Below are 19,032 nucleotides of genomic sequence, written 5' to 3'. Positions count from 1 at the left end.
TATGTGCTTGGCTATTCCAATATTGCTGCCTCCGTATGTTTCCTTTTGGTAGGCTTTTACATGACCTGCATGTTTTTTTTTCTCTCTGCTTTTTTAAAACCAATATACAGGATTCCCTTTCCATGATTAAGAGGCTATCAGATTTCCTTTCTGTGTTTGCAGGTAGTTTTTATTCTGGTTTGGTAGCCAAATAGTTAAAGCTTGATATATCCGCTCTGAAACTAAGTATGAAACTGTGTCATTTCCTTTGGGTTTCTCTTTTAACATCATTAGCAGAGCTTGTAGCTCTGTTGCTTGTGCAGAGTGAAGACAGACAGCTCTTTTTATTTTTCCCAGCATATCTAATAGAGGATTTTCCATCCTTTTGATAAAAACGGGAGCCATTTGTCAACCACATTGAATAACCTGTGGCACGAAGTCAATAACAGAGCTTTTATCTGGTGAGAGACATATAAACAGGTAAAGTGCACTTATGTTCTGTTCCAGTGGTTAAAAGCCCTATAGAACTAGTGATAAAATCTTTTCATATTCTGCAGAAAGCTCTTATTTTATAAAAGCCAATGTGTATCCAGCTAGCCTCAGTTTGATACATATCCAGTTTGTACTTTTCCACTGATTATGTACTTTAGTGGAGTTTGTGTGATATGTACTTTAATGGAGCATGTGTTATATGTACTGCAAAACAGCCTCTAGTAATGTATACCCAAAGCTAATTTCCTGTACTAATGCTAATATATGGAATAGACTTTTTTAATATGGAATAGAGTTTTTTACCCACAAGTCCTAAGAATTTCAAAGCAAAAGCATTTTATTTCTCTATTCTTTAAATAGCAATGTGTAGATCGGTAGTGGCCAGCTGAACATGAAACAGTTTACAATAAAGGACATGTAAAGACAAGATTTTGAACTAGTGCACTTTTACTTCCTTTTTTTTTTCTTCCTGTTCTTGTTTTTCAGATTTCTTCACTAATTTGATTAGTGGTTTACTCATTTCTGCAAATATAATTCTCACAAAAATGTAAGCAACTCAAGAAGAAAATTTAATACAATTTTTACTTGCATGGTCTCTCATAGTCAATTCTATCCTTTGCTGATCCCAGCATCACCATTCCTTCCACCTAAAACTATTACCATATATTTCACTTCAGATTGTACCTGATTTTTGTCATGGTTACTTTTAAACACTATGTTCTAAGTAATGCTGACAAGTAATGCTTGAGTATGTTCCCAAACTTTCAGTTCAGTTCTTCCATGTACTGGCACATCATTCATGTATGGTATAACACATTCTGATGGTAATTTCATACATATGTTTGGTTTGAAAATCTTGAGGTACATGGAGAAAACAACATTGCTTTCTCCCAGTGGTAAACATTTCTTGTTACCTGCTTTGCTCTGCTCATGCAATTGCAAAGAATGCATTGGCTAAGTCAGTAACAAAAAATCAGTGAAGTATTCTGCTTAGTGTTACACAAATTTCAGTCTTGTTTCCACTGCAAGCAACCTGAGAGGTGGCTACCTTATTTAGTGTTAAAACCCCACTTTTGGTTTTTTTTTCTTTTGCTTTTAGCCCTGGACTAATAGGATGTTAAAATACTAGGTTTCTGTACTAAGGTCTTGATTTCCAGTAAACTTGTAATGGTGGATTGGAGCCCTTCCTCTGCCAATAAAACACAATTTCTATTTTTTTACATTTTAACTTACAGATACATGAAACTTGAGGAAATTCAGTTACCCAAATATCCACTGTTTTAACTTCCTCCGGATTCTTAGTAACAAAGCATCAGTGACTTGCAGGAATCACTCCACCCTCACTCCCACTGGTCAGGCCCAATTTCACAAACATCCGTAGCAAAACCTGCAGCTAATCCATTTTGTTTCAACAAGGCTGTGCCAATAATTCCCTGGTGTTCCTAAGAGGGATCCTCCTGCTCCTATATTTGGAAGGAGCTCCTGAACTTGGCAGCTATTTAACTGTAGGCAGAGATCTTAATACAGGTACTCGAACATCCTTTCATGTATATAATACAAGTTTTGTCATTTTTTGTCTTTCTTGAGTTGTAGCTGGAACAAATAGTTGTTGAAGAGTGGTTACTGACATTACAGTATCAATTAACATGACAACACTAGTGGTAGTGTTCTTTCCTTGACCACCCAGTACTAATATTGTTATTGGCCATTTCCATTGGTTATATTGTAATTTTACCACTAGACCGGGGCAAGTAGATAGCAGAATGTCTCCAGTCTTTGTTTTTGGGAGGAAGAGATGATGTCTGAGGGCTTCGCTGAGAGGGGCCTATTATTTTCTACAGTTTTCATTTCTCCTCATGGTTTTTCATTATCTTGACAAAATGAGCCAGCAAGGAATTTATGCATTCTATACCCTTTTCCCATATCTTTGCCTCTTTTTCTCCAATTTTACCATGTTACTTTCCTGAAGTTTCATTGGTGTCTGGTAAAGGAAGTTTTTATCGTGTTCTCCAAAGATATTTTGCAGTTACCATTACCACCTCCTTTTATATAAGGAGCTAAACCTGCACTGAAGACTGTTTTCCCTTTGCTGTTCCTTTTGATCTTTATTTTTAAATAGAGGCTGTGGGTCATTTAATACCATATTTCTGAAAATTGCAGTATTTAATGTCTACAGTGTGCAGACCTTTTGTCAGATCCACAGGACTGGGATTTCTGTGTATTCTTTCTTATCTTCATTACCTTGTCCATTTTCCTTGTCTATACCTGCTGAAGCTGAATTTGCAACTCTTTCCATTGTAGTTGTGCTGGATTCACAGGTCCCATAATTAATCCTGCTGCCTTAACTCTCGTACCAGTGCTACTTGAAAGCCACTCTGGTGCTATTTAATCAGATACATTCCCAGATGCCCATGCCATCAACTTCCCCAGGATTTATATTATTTTAGACTCTCATAGCACTGCTAGCCAGATCTCCTTTCATTGCTCAGATAACTGTTCCGTGACATCTACTTACTACATTTCTTACAGCAAATTGCTCCTGCAGTGCAGCTGATAGTCATACTCCATTCTAAGGCTGTTCAATCCTTACTAGTTAAAAAAAGCAGCTAATCCTTTAGTCCTGAAAGCTGCATTTTACAAGTTTCTGAACTCAGTGACTTCAAATTTTAAGCAAATACTCTTGCTTGCTGTGCAGTCAGATCAGTTGCTTTACAATAATCTCCCACATTTTAGGAGCAGTGTGACCCAAGCAAGAGTAACCAGTGGGCTGTGTTCTTTTTTTACCACTGTTTTGGTTTTAACTGCATAAATGGGTCATAAAAGCCTATTTTGTTGTCAGTTTAACCTGAATTTTCATTATTGCTGTGGTCGGAGTTTCCTTTAGACCCTTGTATGTATAGCTGACAGTTGTGTTCTGGGCGACTGGTATTGAAGTGAAAGGCCTTTCTGAGTGTGCAGAAACCCACTTGTACAGTGTAGCTTTCAGAGTCTGTCTTCACGTTAGTAAATGGTTCACTGTAGAAACTATAAAGGTAAAGCTAGCAATCAGAATCTGAGATCTGCTTTTAAACACAGTGTCCCGTTCCGCTCTTAAAGTGGGATTCGGGAGGGATTCTTTTAATGGATTTCTCGGACAAAAAAAAAAAAAAAAAAGAAGTGCAAACGCGACAATATTATATCTGAAACTGTTTATTGGTAAAGAAAGGGTAAGTGTTCCTACCCAAGGGAGACAGGAAAAGGAACGAAGAGGGACAGAGAGAGAAAGAGAATACCAGACAAATCGCTCCCGCTGTACCCCGGGCGCCCCGTCGGTTAGAGTTTGGCAGATGGAGTGTGCGCTGCGAACTGCGAGAGTCTGCGTGGCTCCCGGGGCGGAAGAGCAGGAACGGGACTCGAGGCTCAGAACGGGACTCAGGGTCGGAGCACGGCAGGGTGCAGGCGGCGACATCTCCGGGCTGGGTGCAGGCAGGGTGCAGGCGGCGACAGCTCCGGGCTGGGTGCAGGCGGTGACAGTGGCTCCGTCGTCGAGGAAGCAGCGAGCACGAGGCTGTCGCGGCGACGGAGCTGCCTCGGGCAAGCAGCGAAGCAGAGCAGGACACGGGCAGACTGGACAGCCAGGGAAAGAGCGGAGGAAAATGCGAAGGGGGCGAGGGCGGCAGAGCTGACCCTCCGGGCGAACCCCTGCTCCCTCCAAAAAGCCCAAAGAAAATGGCCTCGTTGTAACGCAGCTAGCTGCTTTGATGTGCTTGGCCCTCCTATAGCATGCCTTCCCGCGCACCTTATCCGCGCGCTTTTTCCCCGGGCATCCGGGGATCTGCCCCACCAGCAAGGGGGAGGCTGCTTGCAGCTCAGCAGTGGAAGCGTCCTGTCTCGGGATCGCTGCCCGGCGAAGCCTCTCGGGGGACAGAGCCCCCAGCACATACCCAGACCCTAAGGTGTCGCTGTTGAGCAGCTAGCAGAGTAATGAAGGCACTAGTTCTCAGTGGCAAGAAGGAATGACCTTTATTGTTTTGATTTCATCATATATATAGAGTTTTCAAAAGTCACCCAGATTGGTCAGTCAGAAGCCTTCCCCCAGGCCTGATTGGCCAGGCCTGCACTGTCCAAGTTATGGTACACTGTTCCAATAACATCCAAACTTTATCTTTATTTATAAAACACAAGAAAAATTCTCATGGGAAAAACCTGTGCTAGCCACACTAAGGTAACCTTTTCACCTCACGTATAACATACGTTGAGGAATAAATAAAAATTAGATTGGGCTCTCACACACCATTAGACTAGTATTGTACACCTTGATCAAAAGTGAGGCACACCAGGGGTAACATTTGGTAACTTTTGCCCTTATTTCTACTCATATTTTGCTGATGTAGAAGATATGCATATATGTTTCTCCTTTTCTGTTGGTCACCCCTCTCTTTTTCCATGTATTCGTATAAATATATATGAAAAACAAGGGGATTTTTATAGGTGAGCAATGTAATTATTCTTTTCCTCTATTTCCTATAATGATTTAACAGTAATGTATGTATGAGTCATCTGATATGGCATGACAATCAAGTCCTTATCTGTCTCCATGTGATCTCTTGGGAGGAGATCAGTTTACTTAGTTTACCATTATCAGGATTGCCACTATTATGAATATTGTGGTAGCACAAAGGATATTTTGATGACTACCATTGTGGTGGCATATAAAAAGAAAGAAGATAACTTTTACCTTTCTTGGGGTTAAAATATTTATGGGCAACATTTTACTATGAAATCTTGAGGTAAGCATTATTCTGCCTGCCTGGCTTCACCCTCTTGTGAAAGAGGGGAAGTTGTCAGTTCTGGCGCCAGATTTAATGGAACAAGGTGAACTCCGTAACAAATTAAGTGTGATAACACCATCCAAACCTTAGTGCATGAAAGGACCATGCACTCATGATGACTTAGACTTAGCTTCATTTTTATGACTTAAGGAAACATGTACATGTGCTTTCCCTGAGAGACCTGCCACACTTGAATAGTTCCGTTTACTTGGAATATGAATATAGGTAGAAATCTATACGGGAAGAAGGTGTTAAGTCTGTCTTGTGAAACAATGCACCACACCAGTATTCAGAAAGATTTTGTCACATATATATTTGGAACAAAATGAAGGACCATATTTCAATAATTTTTGTTCTTGTAAACACCCAATTTCATATACACATTTTATTATCCAGCTGGTGTGTAAGAAGTTCTTCTGGTCCTTTCACATACAGCAATAAGCATTTTTCTTTGCTAATGTGTTGCCAAGGTGTTCCATAAATAACCTAGGCATATACATACTCCTCCCTTGTGTGTACCATACCATGAAATCAGTTTGGTTGTAGGACTTGGCTTGATTCTGGTCTCACCTGCTTATAACTTCCAACTCAATGGATGTCTTTGTGAACTGATTGCCAGCCATGCATGATCACTGCAGAAATCATCTGTCTTTAGGATGTGGGTTAACTTAGCAATATATCTGTCCTCAGACACCGCAAAAAGTGCTGTAATGTCTTCTGCAAATGGCTCATGACATGGTGTCACTGCCAGGTCATTTCCTCTATTGGTTAGATAAAAAGCTTTGTTTGCATGTCAAGTCCCATAGATACTCACCAGAGGTAGTTGAAAAGAGATCAATTTTCTAAATTTGGTTCTGCTTCTTAGTACTGACTATTCAAAGAACCCCAGAGGATGCTCTCATTGAGGGAACTCTGTGGTATTTAATGAGCTTGCCTTGTCCACAGAGAATTTTTGGATCCTTAAGATATTGGCCGTAGTTTCTCTAATTTCTACTGGAACAGCATTCCTTGTGTGCCAGGTGTGGACAATGGATACAAGGAGCATAGACTTTTTCTTACAGTATGAAGTATCTCAGTTTGACTAGGTGCTCAAATGAGATGCTGAGGGTTGCTTCCTTGGACATTTTCCATACTAATAAACTCATTTGCTCTTAGGGAATGGTGGTATGGAAACAGAACTGCTCTGAACAGCTTAGTCAGTCAGGATGAGCTGTTAATAATTTCTGTTTTATTGTTGACTATAAAAAGAAATCAAGGAATCACGTTTGGTATCATGGCCCTCACACAGGTTCACCTGTTCATTGCATGCAAGCAGAATGTAAACTGTACAGAGGTTGTGACTCAGGACTGAATCAGAAAGGAGGATGTCGGGAGTGCAAAGGGTGAGGAAGCTGGAATATGAGCAGAGGTCACTTTGTTCCTTCAATTATCATTGTGTGGTGCTGGAGCATTGTTTGAAGTTTTGTGGTTCAGGGATTCCCATGAAAATCAGCTTTTTCTGGAGCCGTCTGCCAGTCCTTCTGGCTCTGACCTACAGCCTTCATCTCCCATTCTGTTCCAGAGGTAGATAAGAAATCGTGTGATTTCACTGTCCACATGGGGAAGGGGAGGAACATTGAGGAAGACCTCTGAGGCTTGCTGATTAGTTAAATATCTTGTATTGGTTCTTTAGGCTGTTTCTTGGGCAGTAAGGTCTCAATGTACTAATATTACTCATATAAGTTTGGCCATGATTAGCATTTCTTAAATTTGATTGATTGTGTTGCTGTTTAGGATGTCCCTTTTACACAAAGTTTATACTTAGAAATGAGTAAGAAATAAGAAAAACACCCCAAAATCTGGATTTGCAAGGCAAAAATCTAATAAATTCAAGTTTCGGTGGGAAATGTAAGAGGAAAGGTTGTTTTTCCCTTAGCAAGGGTAATGTCGGGGACTGGAGCAATAAACCTTGTTGCAATCAAAGTACATTTTAACGATCTAGTGATGAATTTATGGAAATTAAGATTAAAGACTCATTATGGAATGAGGGAAATTGGGAGTTTAGAGAAGATTCAGATAGATTAAGGAGACATTAGAGCATCTAGTCTGAGTCATGAGAATGACTGCAGCTAATTTCCCTTTCAGCAATTGTAGCCACAATGTAGCTGGCCACAACACAGTGAAATCTGATTTTCTAATTGCTGAAGTCCTGCATGGCGTGAGAGTTATTTCCCCCAGTCTCCTTAAAGCAGTTTCTTGCAAAATTATCACATGCAGACATATCTTGATATCATAACTATCACATCCTGGTGAGTCTTCCTGGATGGTTGTCAGGGATCATTGATGTTGACACGTAAGGCAGAAGTGTGGCATGTGGCAGATGTTTCTGGAAGCAGAAGTGGTTGATATGGGGGAACATTACCCCTGTTGGCTATGGTTATGGCTGTTTGAAAGGTTTGGAGCTTCTGAACGCGTGTCTGCACTGTATCAAATTGCCTGTAGAGACACATTTACCTCAGAGTGCACAATCATTCGTTTTACAGTAAACATAAAAAGAGGAACAAAGCAATTTGACTGTGGTTAAAGACTGGCATGCAGAACATGATCACAGTGCCATAATCAATGTCTTATAAGATGAACTGAAAGAAGTGATTATTTTTAGTAATTTCACTACAGTAACAAAATCCGATATATAAGATGAAATAAAATAAGTAAGTATACTTCCATACCCCTACAGAAAAAGAAAGTCAAATTACTTACAGAAATTAAAAATGTTTGTCTATGATTGAAATAACCCCTAGTTTGGGGCTACTTTCCTAAAAAAAACCAAAGCTGTGAAACAGTTTGTGTCCAGAGGATATTAATGTCAAAGATCAATAGCACCAGTTCTGCCTAGAAGGATTATAGGAACTTGGGGAGGGGGTTTATTTTGGTTTGGGGTCTTGTTTTAGTTGGGTTTTTTTTGGTTGAAAGTGGACAGACAACACTTGTAAAGCAGCATTAAAATTTTGAAAGTACTGCAAAGTGAAGTGGAAGAAGTTCTTCCTATTTGCTGTTGATAGGAAAGGGGTAACAGGTCTAACTTATCTCAAGGACAATTCATGTTAGGCATCCAAAAACCTCCAAGTAGTTCAGATTGTCTAAAGTTCTCCATCTTTGCTGGAGATGCAGTATTCAAACAGCTCTCAAGAATGTAATATGTAATAATTGATGTCATCTGAAGGAAGGAGGATGGGCAGGATGGCATTTTGACATTATATGTCTTCCATATGACTGTAGCTATAGAAGTAAATGAAAAGTTGGAGTTCAGTATTACTAGGAAGAAGCTGAATGAGAGGTTTTTAATTCTCATAATTTCCTGTGTAATCTAAATGTTTCACATCTCTAATTGTATAGAATAGAATGCAAGTGTTTATAAAATATGGCTTTGAGTAGTATTGTACAAGGGAATAAGTCAATATTAATAGCTTTTATTTCTGTATAAAATATAATATTAATGCTGTTATATATTTCATATGTTGTGATTTGAGTTTGTAAACTCCTTTCCTTCTTTCTCAGGAGGTCAGCTGTCTGTGATCCAAGACAGAGATGTGTAACCGTGTATCAGATTTTTGAGGAAATTGCTTAATTCCGAGCAAGAACTGCAAAGAAGTTGATAAGATGGGCTTCTGCAAGGTAAGAAATGTTGCAGACAGAGGTATTGAGATGGAGTTAATCAGCAGTTAAGGGTTTAAGAGAAAAAACATAATCATGAAAAAAAATCCTAAGGGAAAAGCAGGGGTTTGGAAGATGGCAATTCAGTACCACTGAGGATCCATTCCTGGGGCAGTAGAAACCAGCTCTCCCCCACCTAACTGAGGACTTCGTGGCTAACAAAGACTTTTCCTGTTCCTTAATTCAGGGCACTGTGTATACCAGCAGTCAGTTTAGTATTTCATTAATTCAAGTTACCAAGAAATGGTAACGTATAGCTAATCAGTAACTGCTGAATACTTTTAAGCTGTGTGTATTCAGTTCACAAAGAGCTCTTTGTGCATGGCTAAAGGTGTTGTCTAATGAAAGCCACTCAGCGAGGGAAGGATCACTTGTACTGTTACAGTGTTACCAAGCATATCCTTGCCTGGAAAAGTTATGTGGAGAAAAATCGGACATGTCTGTAGTTATGTATGTTTTATTGAGCTCTAAGTGGGAAAAATGTTTTCCACCTGCACAAAAAGTAATTTTATTTACTTTTTCCCATCATTTTTCATTTGTGAAATAAAGTCCTGAAGGTTTTTAAAGCCCCAATGTTCTGTATTATATTTTGTCAAACGCATTTTTCTGTTATAACTGTAGTAATAATATAACTTTGAATGAAACTATACTGCAAGTAATGATTATGAAAAATGTTATCTCCTCACACATTAATGCATTGAGTCATATTTAATAACTTCAGCGATAAATGAACATCAAGAAAGTTGTTTCTCACATACAGAAAATATCTCTCAAAGTGATATGTAGATTTGTTTAGATTTTCTATTGGTTAAGCATAAACAATCAGGCAGAAAACTTTTTAAGTGTTTGGAAACAAGACTGAGTTTGTAAAGCTGAAAACTGGCACATTAGTAATAGGAATAAACAGTTAACTCCAAATCAAATAATCTGACAATAGGAGTGGAGTTTTGTAATTTTAAAACATGCTTTTCAGAATAGACTTTATTTTAAACATAAATAGAAGCTTGATGCTTACATTGACTTCATTTGTTCTCATGCTTCATCCAGGAAAAGTAAAATATCCAGCAAATCCAGTAGGCATTATCTTGTGGCTGAGCATACAGTATAGTTCAAGAAACACAAAATTGTCAGTTTCTGACAGCACCATAATTCCCTTCATATAGGACAATTCTCATTGATAGAATGGTAGACAAGTTGGTAAAATTTCTTTACAGAATGTTGTTCTTTTCCAGCCTTGATTAACAGGAAAGAGGCTGCTAAAATGGAACAGGAGTTCTCCAAGTACCCTAAATCAGAGGTTCTTCACAAATGTTCTAATCTATGCTAGGGATGAATGTCGTTGATGAATCATTACAGGATTCCTGCAACCCTTTCCAGCATTTGACTACCTGCGGATTATTGGAAGATCCAACTCTTCATCTTTAAAGTAAATAAAAGAAAAAAGTAGTTTGTGTGATTTTCTCTGGTCACAATATATGCAGAGTTTGAAGTGTTTGCTTCTGTTTCTTGTCTTGTTTGCTATTTTTATTGATAAATAAATTAAAAGGTTAGTTTTTCTTGATATTGTTTAGCAAGTTTTGAAGGCATCATGCCATCATTTCATGATGTTTTGTCTCTGATATCAAAGTTAGATTGAAGTTTCTGTGTCAGCTGTTTATTCCAATACCATGGATCAATTGGTCATGTGCTGGCCTGCATCAGCTAAAAAACTGCATAGATCCAATATGTGATTTTTGGCATGACAGACTCTCAACACAAATTATTTTTTAGACGCATAAGTAGCTGAAATTTATCAAAACATGAGAGCCCTATTTTTCAAATGCCTTTTTCTGCAGTTTCAGAAACTGTTTTATGATAGTTAGTTAGTAAAATACTAAGATATTTTGACACAAGGAGGGAGTTGGATAAGTAAATTTTGATAATTAAATACATGGAAACAGTCTGAAATAATTAATAGTGAGTTCAGTGCAGGATGATCCGTGTACCTAATTTAACTGCAGTTTAAAAATTATGTCATAATCCTGCAAAATGCAAATTAAATAACAGAGCTATACTGGCAAGTCTGGTGAATGATCTGTAAGAGCAATGACTTAAAGAAGGATTTAAGGTTTAGTTTATTATACCAATGCAATCTCTCACTGTTCTGGAGTGCCCAAGAGAGATTATTCAAACCATTTATAATGCATAGGAGAAAGGAATTAATTGTCTACAGCTTCAGTCTACAGCATTAATGCTGAGAGAATATTTCAAGGGACCTGTGGTCATCTTTCAAACATGGAAAAAGTACTTATGCTCAAAATTCTAAAAAAGGCATGTGACCATAATGCAGGGGCAATAAAACTATGTATGTCAGGCAAAGGGAAATTGGCTACTGTCTTAATAATGAGGGGATTGAGTAAACCTTACCAATATGTGTAGGTATTTTCACATAGAAAATATATCTGATGATGCAGAGCTTCACAGAAGTAGTAATATCCAAGAGGTATTGCTCTATCTTCAACTAAACAATGTCTGTGAAGGGAAATGGAGCATAGAAGCAATTAGCCAATAGGTGTAACAAACTTATGATCACTTGCAGTTTTTAGTGTTAAATGAGAAGTTTTCCTCATGTACAGTTTTTGCTTTAGGCCAGGCAAACTTACCTGACCTGATGAGTCACTTTAGAGAACTTTCAACAGGCTTATCTCTTAAGACATTTATCACATAACTCAATAGAGGTAGCTCCTTGAGCTGCAGTTGTCATTATCGTCATAAAATCCCCCTGATCCACTGTTGGATAAGGCTGAGATGGACATGTAGCAGACCTTCAGACAGTCCAGGTTCATAAAACTTATCAGCCATTTTTTACTTTTTTTCTGCAACAAGGCATTTGAATTGTTCAGCAGTTTCTCTATCACCGCATCTGTGCTTCTTCTAATCATAGTATAACAAACTGGTTTGGGAAGGAATTTTGAATTGTTTATGAACCTTAAATAGCTCAAAGGTCACAGATTGGTCATCTCTGTTTAAATCCCTCATCTCTGAGAAATTTTGTGACTACTAAGTAGGAAAAAAAATAAATGTTTTGTTTCTTTTTGAACTTTTGAATGATTAAGACGCTCTGCTTTCAAAACATCTTTACTTAGCATCTAGTCAATGTCTGCTGGATACAGACAATGTCTATACAAGATTTCATGCTTCAAGTTTTCAGCCTATAGAATTGAAAATTCTCCCTTGATGACATTGAAGATTGGCTAAAGCTGAAGGTAAACTGTGGATTTAGCCAAATAACTGATCTGAGGGAAGACAGTATTCTTCAAACACTGGGTTTACAAATCGTGCTAAAGTATTTAGAGGAAAACCAGACTTTGAATGAGAAAGTATTTCTCCTCAGATTAGATTGACTGGCTCCTACATTGTTTCTAGGTGATTTCATACATCTTTGGTTGTGAATCGGCTACTATGTTCACCTGCATGTTTTTTATATACTCAGGTGCAGGTAATGTGCAGTGGTGACCCCTCAGATTCTTCTGATGTTGGTTAATTTTAGAGATTTAATCTCTTCAGACTGAAATTATTTATTCTCACCTAAATTACTGGTTTTAGCATGGATGTATCTGAATGATTTATAGCCAAATTCAAGATACAAGACATTAGAAAAATGATTTAGTGATCTTCTCTGATTTCAAATTCTATGCAATTGTGGAGCTATGTGGCTGAACAAAGTACGAAAGCTATAATTACAGAATTTTGTGTCTTACAAAGTAGATGTAAAACACTGTACTCTCCCAATTTTCCCAGTTTTTAATACCAGTTTAGTTGCTTCAGCTCCTTGTGTGATAAAACCAGGTGTCTTTCATTTTCTTTGCATTACTGTATGCAGGCAATAGAAACTCTGGTAAAAATTGCACTTCTGGTTTATTTCTATTTCCCTTTCTTATCATGATTGCACTGCAATAGCATTGAGACATTGCAGTGAGATAACAGAAAGTTCTGACAGATCTCATAGTTCTGTCTATTTTCCCTTTAAGGTGAAAGAGTTGTGAAAGAACTAAATATACTATCCCTTTTTTATTTTTTAATCAACTGACTTTTCTTTAAAGTTTCTCATTTTAGTTTTTTTTGGTTCCCACTGAAATAACAGGACCAGTCCATTAAGACCAAGTCTAGGAAAGCATTTAGGCACACAAAACCCCCAGTATTCCCATTAGATGTTGTGGATAGACTTCTATTCAAATATTTCACAATGATTTTTCATAAACAGGTATTTATTAATCCTTTATATTCTGCTTGACTGACAGTGCTAAATTACCCTTTCTAAAGTAATCCTCAATGTGATAAGACTATCTTTATTCCAAAATATTATAAAAATACTGTTTCACCAACATTTTGAGATTACAGGCATGCATGACAAAAAGGAACAGGAATAATTTTTTCTGGGTAATTATCAGATTAAGTAAGTTTTGTGTGAGTAAAGTGATAGGAGGCATACAGAGAAATTTGTATGAACCTACTTGTCTTCTAGGACAAGTATTTTTATTTAAATTTTCACAAATTTTACTTCTGTAAAAGTGTTGAACATGTCTACTTTATTACATACATTTAAATAAGGGTTAAGAAGTGCAATTAATTTATTTTAAATGCTCAAAATATTTGTTATTTTCGTTGAAGTAATGCCTACAGATACTGATAAAAACAATGAATTCCACAGTAAAACAAATTACCCATTTCAAACAGTTTAGAATATGCACACACATTCAAAAATCAGAAGAATACTAATTAGGCAAATTTCTGCTGACCAGAGCTATTTCCAAAACATTTCTAAACTGAGTCTGAAACTCATCTTGCTGTTCTGCAGTTACTCAAGTGATGAGAAACTATGCACTGTAGTAAAATCCTGTTTTCTTTCCTGCTAGATGGGTAATGTTTTCCTGGATTAGACTTAGAAGATGAGAAAGGAAGCAAAAGATTAAAACAGTGCTTTGGTGTTACTTGATTTCATTCTTACTGCATATTCAAGAATGGATTCATCCTTAAGTGCAACAGTTACTTCGAGCATTCAACATCTCTGATACGGTAAAGAGGAGTTCGTTTGAGTTTTAAGGGGCATAATTAAGACAATAGTACTTATAATAGGGAGCCTTTTCTGGTGGAAGAATAAGGTATTCAGGCTTGTTTTCCCACGTGACAATGAAATATGCGTGTGTTTCAGGCTAGTATTATTCCCTTTAGGAAAAGGGAGGTCCGGTCCAAAGTGCATACACTTTACTATCCAAAATAGGTGAGGCAATTGGAATGGCAAAAAATCCAAGAGAAAGCTATTCGTTATCTCTGTCTTACATAAGAGGAGCAAAGTCCAATCATACTGCATGTCCTTAACCATATTAATTCTGCTCAGGTTTGAAAAATTTTTTAGAGGACTAGACACAAACTGGGAACAACATTTCACGGTATGTCAGTAGACTGGGGCTTGTTTTTTATTTAATCAGAGGTATTTTATGAATTCACTAATAACTAAAATTGGGACAAATCCAATTAACAGCATATCTTTTAAATAAACATTTAGTTTCTCGTTTATTCTGTGTACAGAAAATATTATTCTTATATCATTCAAATGAAATCAAATTAATGACTTAAGAGTTATCAAATGGATACGAATACAGAATTTAAATGTTTGTAAGGAAACTCCAACTTCTGGATTTTTTCAATATGCTTATACTTGTGCATTATGAATATGCACTTGCAATATATGATATTAATAACTTCACTGATTTTAATAAGTATCCATATTTTTCTTTCAAACAAATGGTTGTTGAGATTACTGTCCTTGGCTTAAGACTGTGTATTTCTCAGTCAAATATTATTTTACAGGAAGCAACTTTCAATAAATTTAAAATGCATTCTGAAGATGAAAAGAGGTATACTGCAGATGGAAATAGTTATGAAATCACTGGATTCAGCCAGGGTCACGAATCTGAAGACAAAGAGTAAGTGTTCTTAAATATTGTAAACATGCTGTACCAAAGCTTGTTAGGCTACATTACCTTGTTTAATATTTTATTGAATTTCATGTTTTACCTTATTTTGTTAGGAAAAACTAGTAAGAGAAAGCTTTGTATCAACATAAGAGTAGCATTGATTGGCACATTCATTTCATTGTTTTCCGTTAAAGGACTAAGTGTCCACAGTATTGACTAGATCTTATTGAAAAACAGTTCTAAAATATGACAGAAATTATTTTGGAATGGAAATCTTGGATACATTTATGTCATCTGCTAAAAACTATCTTAGTATCTTTATTATGGTGAGGAATCAACATTTTACATACCTTGAACATTCTATATATTCCCCATCCGCTATGTACAAAAATTTGATTTTGTGAATTATCTTCCTCTTTTCTATTTTGAAAGCTGCACAAGTCCTTCAGCTCACAACTTCCCTGACCAGACAGTTGTTGGTGTTGTTTCATCCTTGAAGGGATGAACTGGGAAGAATATGACTTAAATTTAGAGAAGTTAGGGGGTGATACTACTTATATTTTTAAAGATTTAAATACAAACATCTCAAGAACACTCAGTAAATCATGTTAATTTTACACACAATTGTTCGCTCTAAAATTATTTCATAATTATTTTCATTGGACTACATTTGTATGTTGAATTAGTATTTCTGTGAAATATGGTCCATTTTTAAATTCACTAAACCTGTCACACCTTTTTGTAGCAAGGAAAAGAAGAAGAAGAAGAAAGCGGAAAAGCCAAAGGTGGTCAGCCCATTTGCACTGGTAAGGTTTATTCTTTCTGTGTATGTGTACATATATATACACACAGACACAAAAGTGGTTACAGTTATGTCAGTGCACTGCATTTATGATGCTGTCTCTACCGAATACTTTGACACTACAGAATATTGGCTGTAGTACAGACATCAAGCAGGTTTTTTTATGGAGGCATATTAAAGAAGCTGTCTTATTACTGATAAGTGTTCTTAGGAACACTTTCCCTCAATAAGTTATGTTAAACACACCCATACCAGATATTTGTGAGCGATAGTTAAGGATTTCCATGTTCAGCCATTTCTTCTGACACAATCAAAAGGATGACCATATACCTACAATTATGTGTGATCTTGGCCTCTAAATCACCACAGTCAGGTATTAATCACACTAATTATCCCCATCAGTTATTATTCAATCACCTGAGTCAGCAGTAAAGGGCAATTCCATGGCACTGGTGAAAATTAAAATTAAAAATTGTGTACTAAAAAGTTTCAGATTATTTTCATTTTCTGTTTGTTTTTTAAAAGACAACTTTTAATATTTAATCAAAGTAAATCCTAGGTCCTCTTTTAGAAATATTGAAATATTTTATATCCTGTAGGTTTAGTGTGGGTAATAAACAGCAGTGATACTGCAAATAAGAGACATAAAACTATAGTCTATGAATGCTGGCAAACGCCCAATTTCTTTGCTTTGCTATGTCAGTTTTTACTTGCATAATTACATTATACAACTATAATTTACATCAGTAAATGTAGTATTTGACAGTACAGCATAAAGCCAATGATATTTTAATAGATGAGCTCAAACTTTATTCAGTTCGATGGAAAAAGTATTTAGAATTTCACAATATTTTTATAATGTCTGTGGTACATTAGGAACAGTTTTTCTGACTGCATAATAATGAATTTGTGGTAGAAACTATAATTGCCTTAATTATCATAATGCCATTAACACTTCTTATAATTTGAACTTTAAATGGCAAATTTAAGACAAACAAATATCTTATGCCTTGTTTTCCTATGGCCTTTCCTACCCAGGTGGAGATACTAATGCATTAAAATGGTATACCTCTCTGGTTTTGAGAGTTTATAGTATAAAAGTGCTTATATTGAAAGGATTAATTCCTGTACATTTAAATTGTTTTGTAAACTGCATTTCTAAACAGATAAAGTTGTAGTTTTGTGACAGCAGGAGTCCAATTGATAGCTTTTTCTTTACTTTCTTGACTTTGTAGACATAGCATCGTGTTAGCATTCTAATACAACAGTTTGAATTAATTTCTCTTCTCACTCACAGTTTCGATACTCCAGTTGGTCAGATAAATTATTAATGATACTAGGCACTCTTCTGGCAGTAGCCCATGGAACCAGTCTCCCTTGTGCGATGATCATTTTTGGTGATATGACTGATAGCTTTGTTGCTTCTGGAGACAAAAATTTTACAGGTAAGAATATATCTGCTATGACAAGAACATTAGCTAATATTTCTAAAAGAGACAGGAAGATTCACGCATCATGACAGGAGATATTGATGTCAGAAACCACAGTGCTATATTATGATGCAAATTAGTAGCTCATGGTCATTGTAATAGTGATACAGTGTGGGATGGCATTGTAGTGGGAGTCTCCTAGAGGCTGCCTGACCAGGAAGACCAAGCAGATGAGGTCCTCTATAGACAGACTGGGGCAGCCTTGCATTCACAAGCCCTGGTCCTTGTGAGGGTCTGCAACCACCCTAATAATTGCCTGAGGAACAGCACAGCTGGGCATAAGCAATCCAGGAGGTTCCTTCTCCTAGTAATAGAGGAGCCAGTGAGGAGAGATGCTATGCTGGACCTTGCTCTAGCTAAAAAGGAGGGACTGGTGGGGAATATGAATCTCAAGGACAGCCTGGGCTGCAGTGACCATGAAATGGAATTTCAGGGCAGCAAGGAGGGAGCACAGCAAGAACACTATCCAGAACCTCAGTGAGCAGACTTAGGCCTCTTCAAGAATCTGCTTGGTAGAGTACCATGGGATAAAGCCTTGGAGGGAAGAGGGGCCCAAGAAAGCTGGTTGATGTTCAAGGATGACCTTCTCCAAGCTCAGGAGTCATGCATTCCAATGAAGAGGAGGTCAGGCAGAAATACCAGGAGGCGTGCATGGATGAACAAGGAGCTCCTGGACAAACTCAAATACAAAAAACAAGCCTGGAGAGGGTGGAAGCAAGGAAAGATAGCCTAGGATAATGTACAGAGTACATGTCCAAGCACCCAGGAATCAGGTTAGGAAAGCTAAAGCCCCAGTAGAATTAAATCTGGCCAGGGATGTCAAGGGCAACAAGAAAAGCTTTTACAGGTATGTCAATGATCAAAGGAAGATGAGAGAAAATATGGGCCCTCTCCAGAAGAAAATGGGAGACCTGGTAACTTGAGATATGGAAAAGGCTGAGGTACTCAATGACTTTTTGGCTTCAGTCTTCACTGGCAAATGCTCCAGACACACTGCCCAAATCACAGATGGGAAAGGCAGGGACTGGGAGAATGACAAACTGCCTGCTGTAGGAAAAGGTCAGGTTTGAGAACATCTAAGGCATCTGGAGGTGCACAATTCCGTAATACCTGATGAGTTGTATCTGTGGGGCCTGAGGGAACTGGTGGATGAACTGGCTAAGCCACTGTCCATCATATTTGAGAAGTCATGGCAGTCTAGTGAAGTTCCCACAGACTGAAAAAGTCAGGAACCTAACCCTCACTTTTAAAAAGGGAAAAAGGAAGACACAGGGAACAACAGGCTAGTCAGTCTCACCTCTGTGCCCAGCAAGATCGTGAAGCAGATCATCCTGGAAACTATGCTAAGGCACATGGAATATGAGGAGATGATCGATGATAACTGACGTGACTTTATTAAGGACAAATAATGCCTGACAAATCTGATGGCCTTTTACAACAGGGTTATAGATTTGATGTGTAAGGGAAGAGCTTGGACATCATCTACCTGGACTCCTGCAAAGAATTTGACACTGTCCCAATCGACATCTTTTTCACTAAATTGGAGAGGCAGGAATTTGATGTATGGACCACTTGGTGGATAAGAAATTGGATGGAGGGTCACACTCAAAGAGTTGCACTCTATGACTTGATGTCCAAGTGGAGACCAGTGATGATTCCTCAGGGGTCAGTGTTGGGACTGACGCTGTTTAAGAGCTTTGTCAGTGGTGTGGACAGTGGGATCGAGTGCACTCTCAGCAAGTTTGCCAAGGACACCAAGCTGTGCAGTGCAGTTGACATGCTTGAGGGAAGGGATGCATCCAGAGGGA

The 19,032-nt window shown here is 37.6% G+C and overlaps 1 protein-coding gene across 6 annotated transcripts in view; it reads left to right on the top strand.

Annotated features, from left to right (window-relative positions):
• Positions 1-270: 270 nt before the first annotated feature.
• Positions 271-19,032, top strand: part of ABCB1 (ATP binding cassette subfamily B member 1) — a 50,686-nt gene continuing 31,924 nt past the window's right edge. Inside the window, exons 1-7 of one of the 6 annotated variants that reach the window (XM_085050638.1) lie at positions 271-440; positions 8,820-8,936; positions 10,208-10,401; positions 13,871-14,030; positions 14,826-14,941; positions 15,678-15,738; positions 17,032-17,179. In XM_085050638.1, coding sequence (XP_084906764.1) covers positions 14,850-14,941; positions 15,678-15,738; positions 17,032-17,179 — 301 coding nt within the window. In that variant the 5' untranslated portion in view covers positions 271-440; positions 8,820-8,936; positions 10,208-10,401; positions 13,871-14,030; positions 14,826-14,849. Of the gene's footprint in view, positions 460-1,706; positions 1,824-8,819; positions 8,937-10,207; positions 10,402-13,870; positions 14,031-14,290; positions 14,405-14,825; positions 14,942-15,677; positions 15,739-17,031; positions 17,180-19,032 lie in introns of those variants that run through there. The other 5 variants (XM_085050635.1, XM_085050636.1, XM_085050637.1 and 2 more) reach the window with 5 other exon arrangements.

Source organism: Lichenostomus cassidix, chromosome 2 (genome assembly GCF_008360975.1).
Source record: "Lichenostomus cassidix isolate B80296 chromosome 2, HeHo_3.0, whole genome shotgun sequence".
Classification (NCBI taxonomy): domain Eukaryota; kingdom Metazoa; phylum Chordata; class Aves; order Passeriformes; family Meliphagidae; genus Lichenostomus; species Lichenostomus cassidix.
Note: the sequence above shows the minus strand (reverse complement) of the source record. Positions and strands in the feature narration are given on the sequence as shown.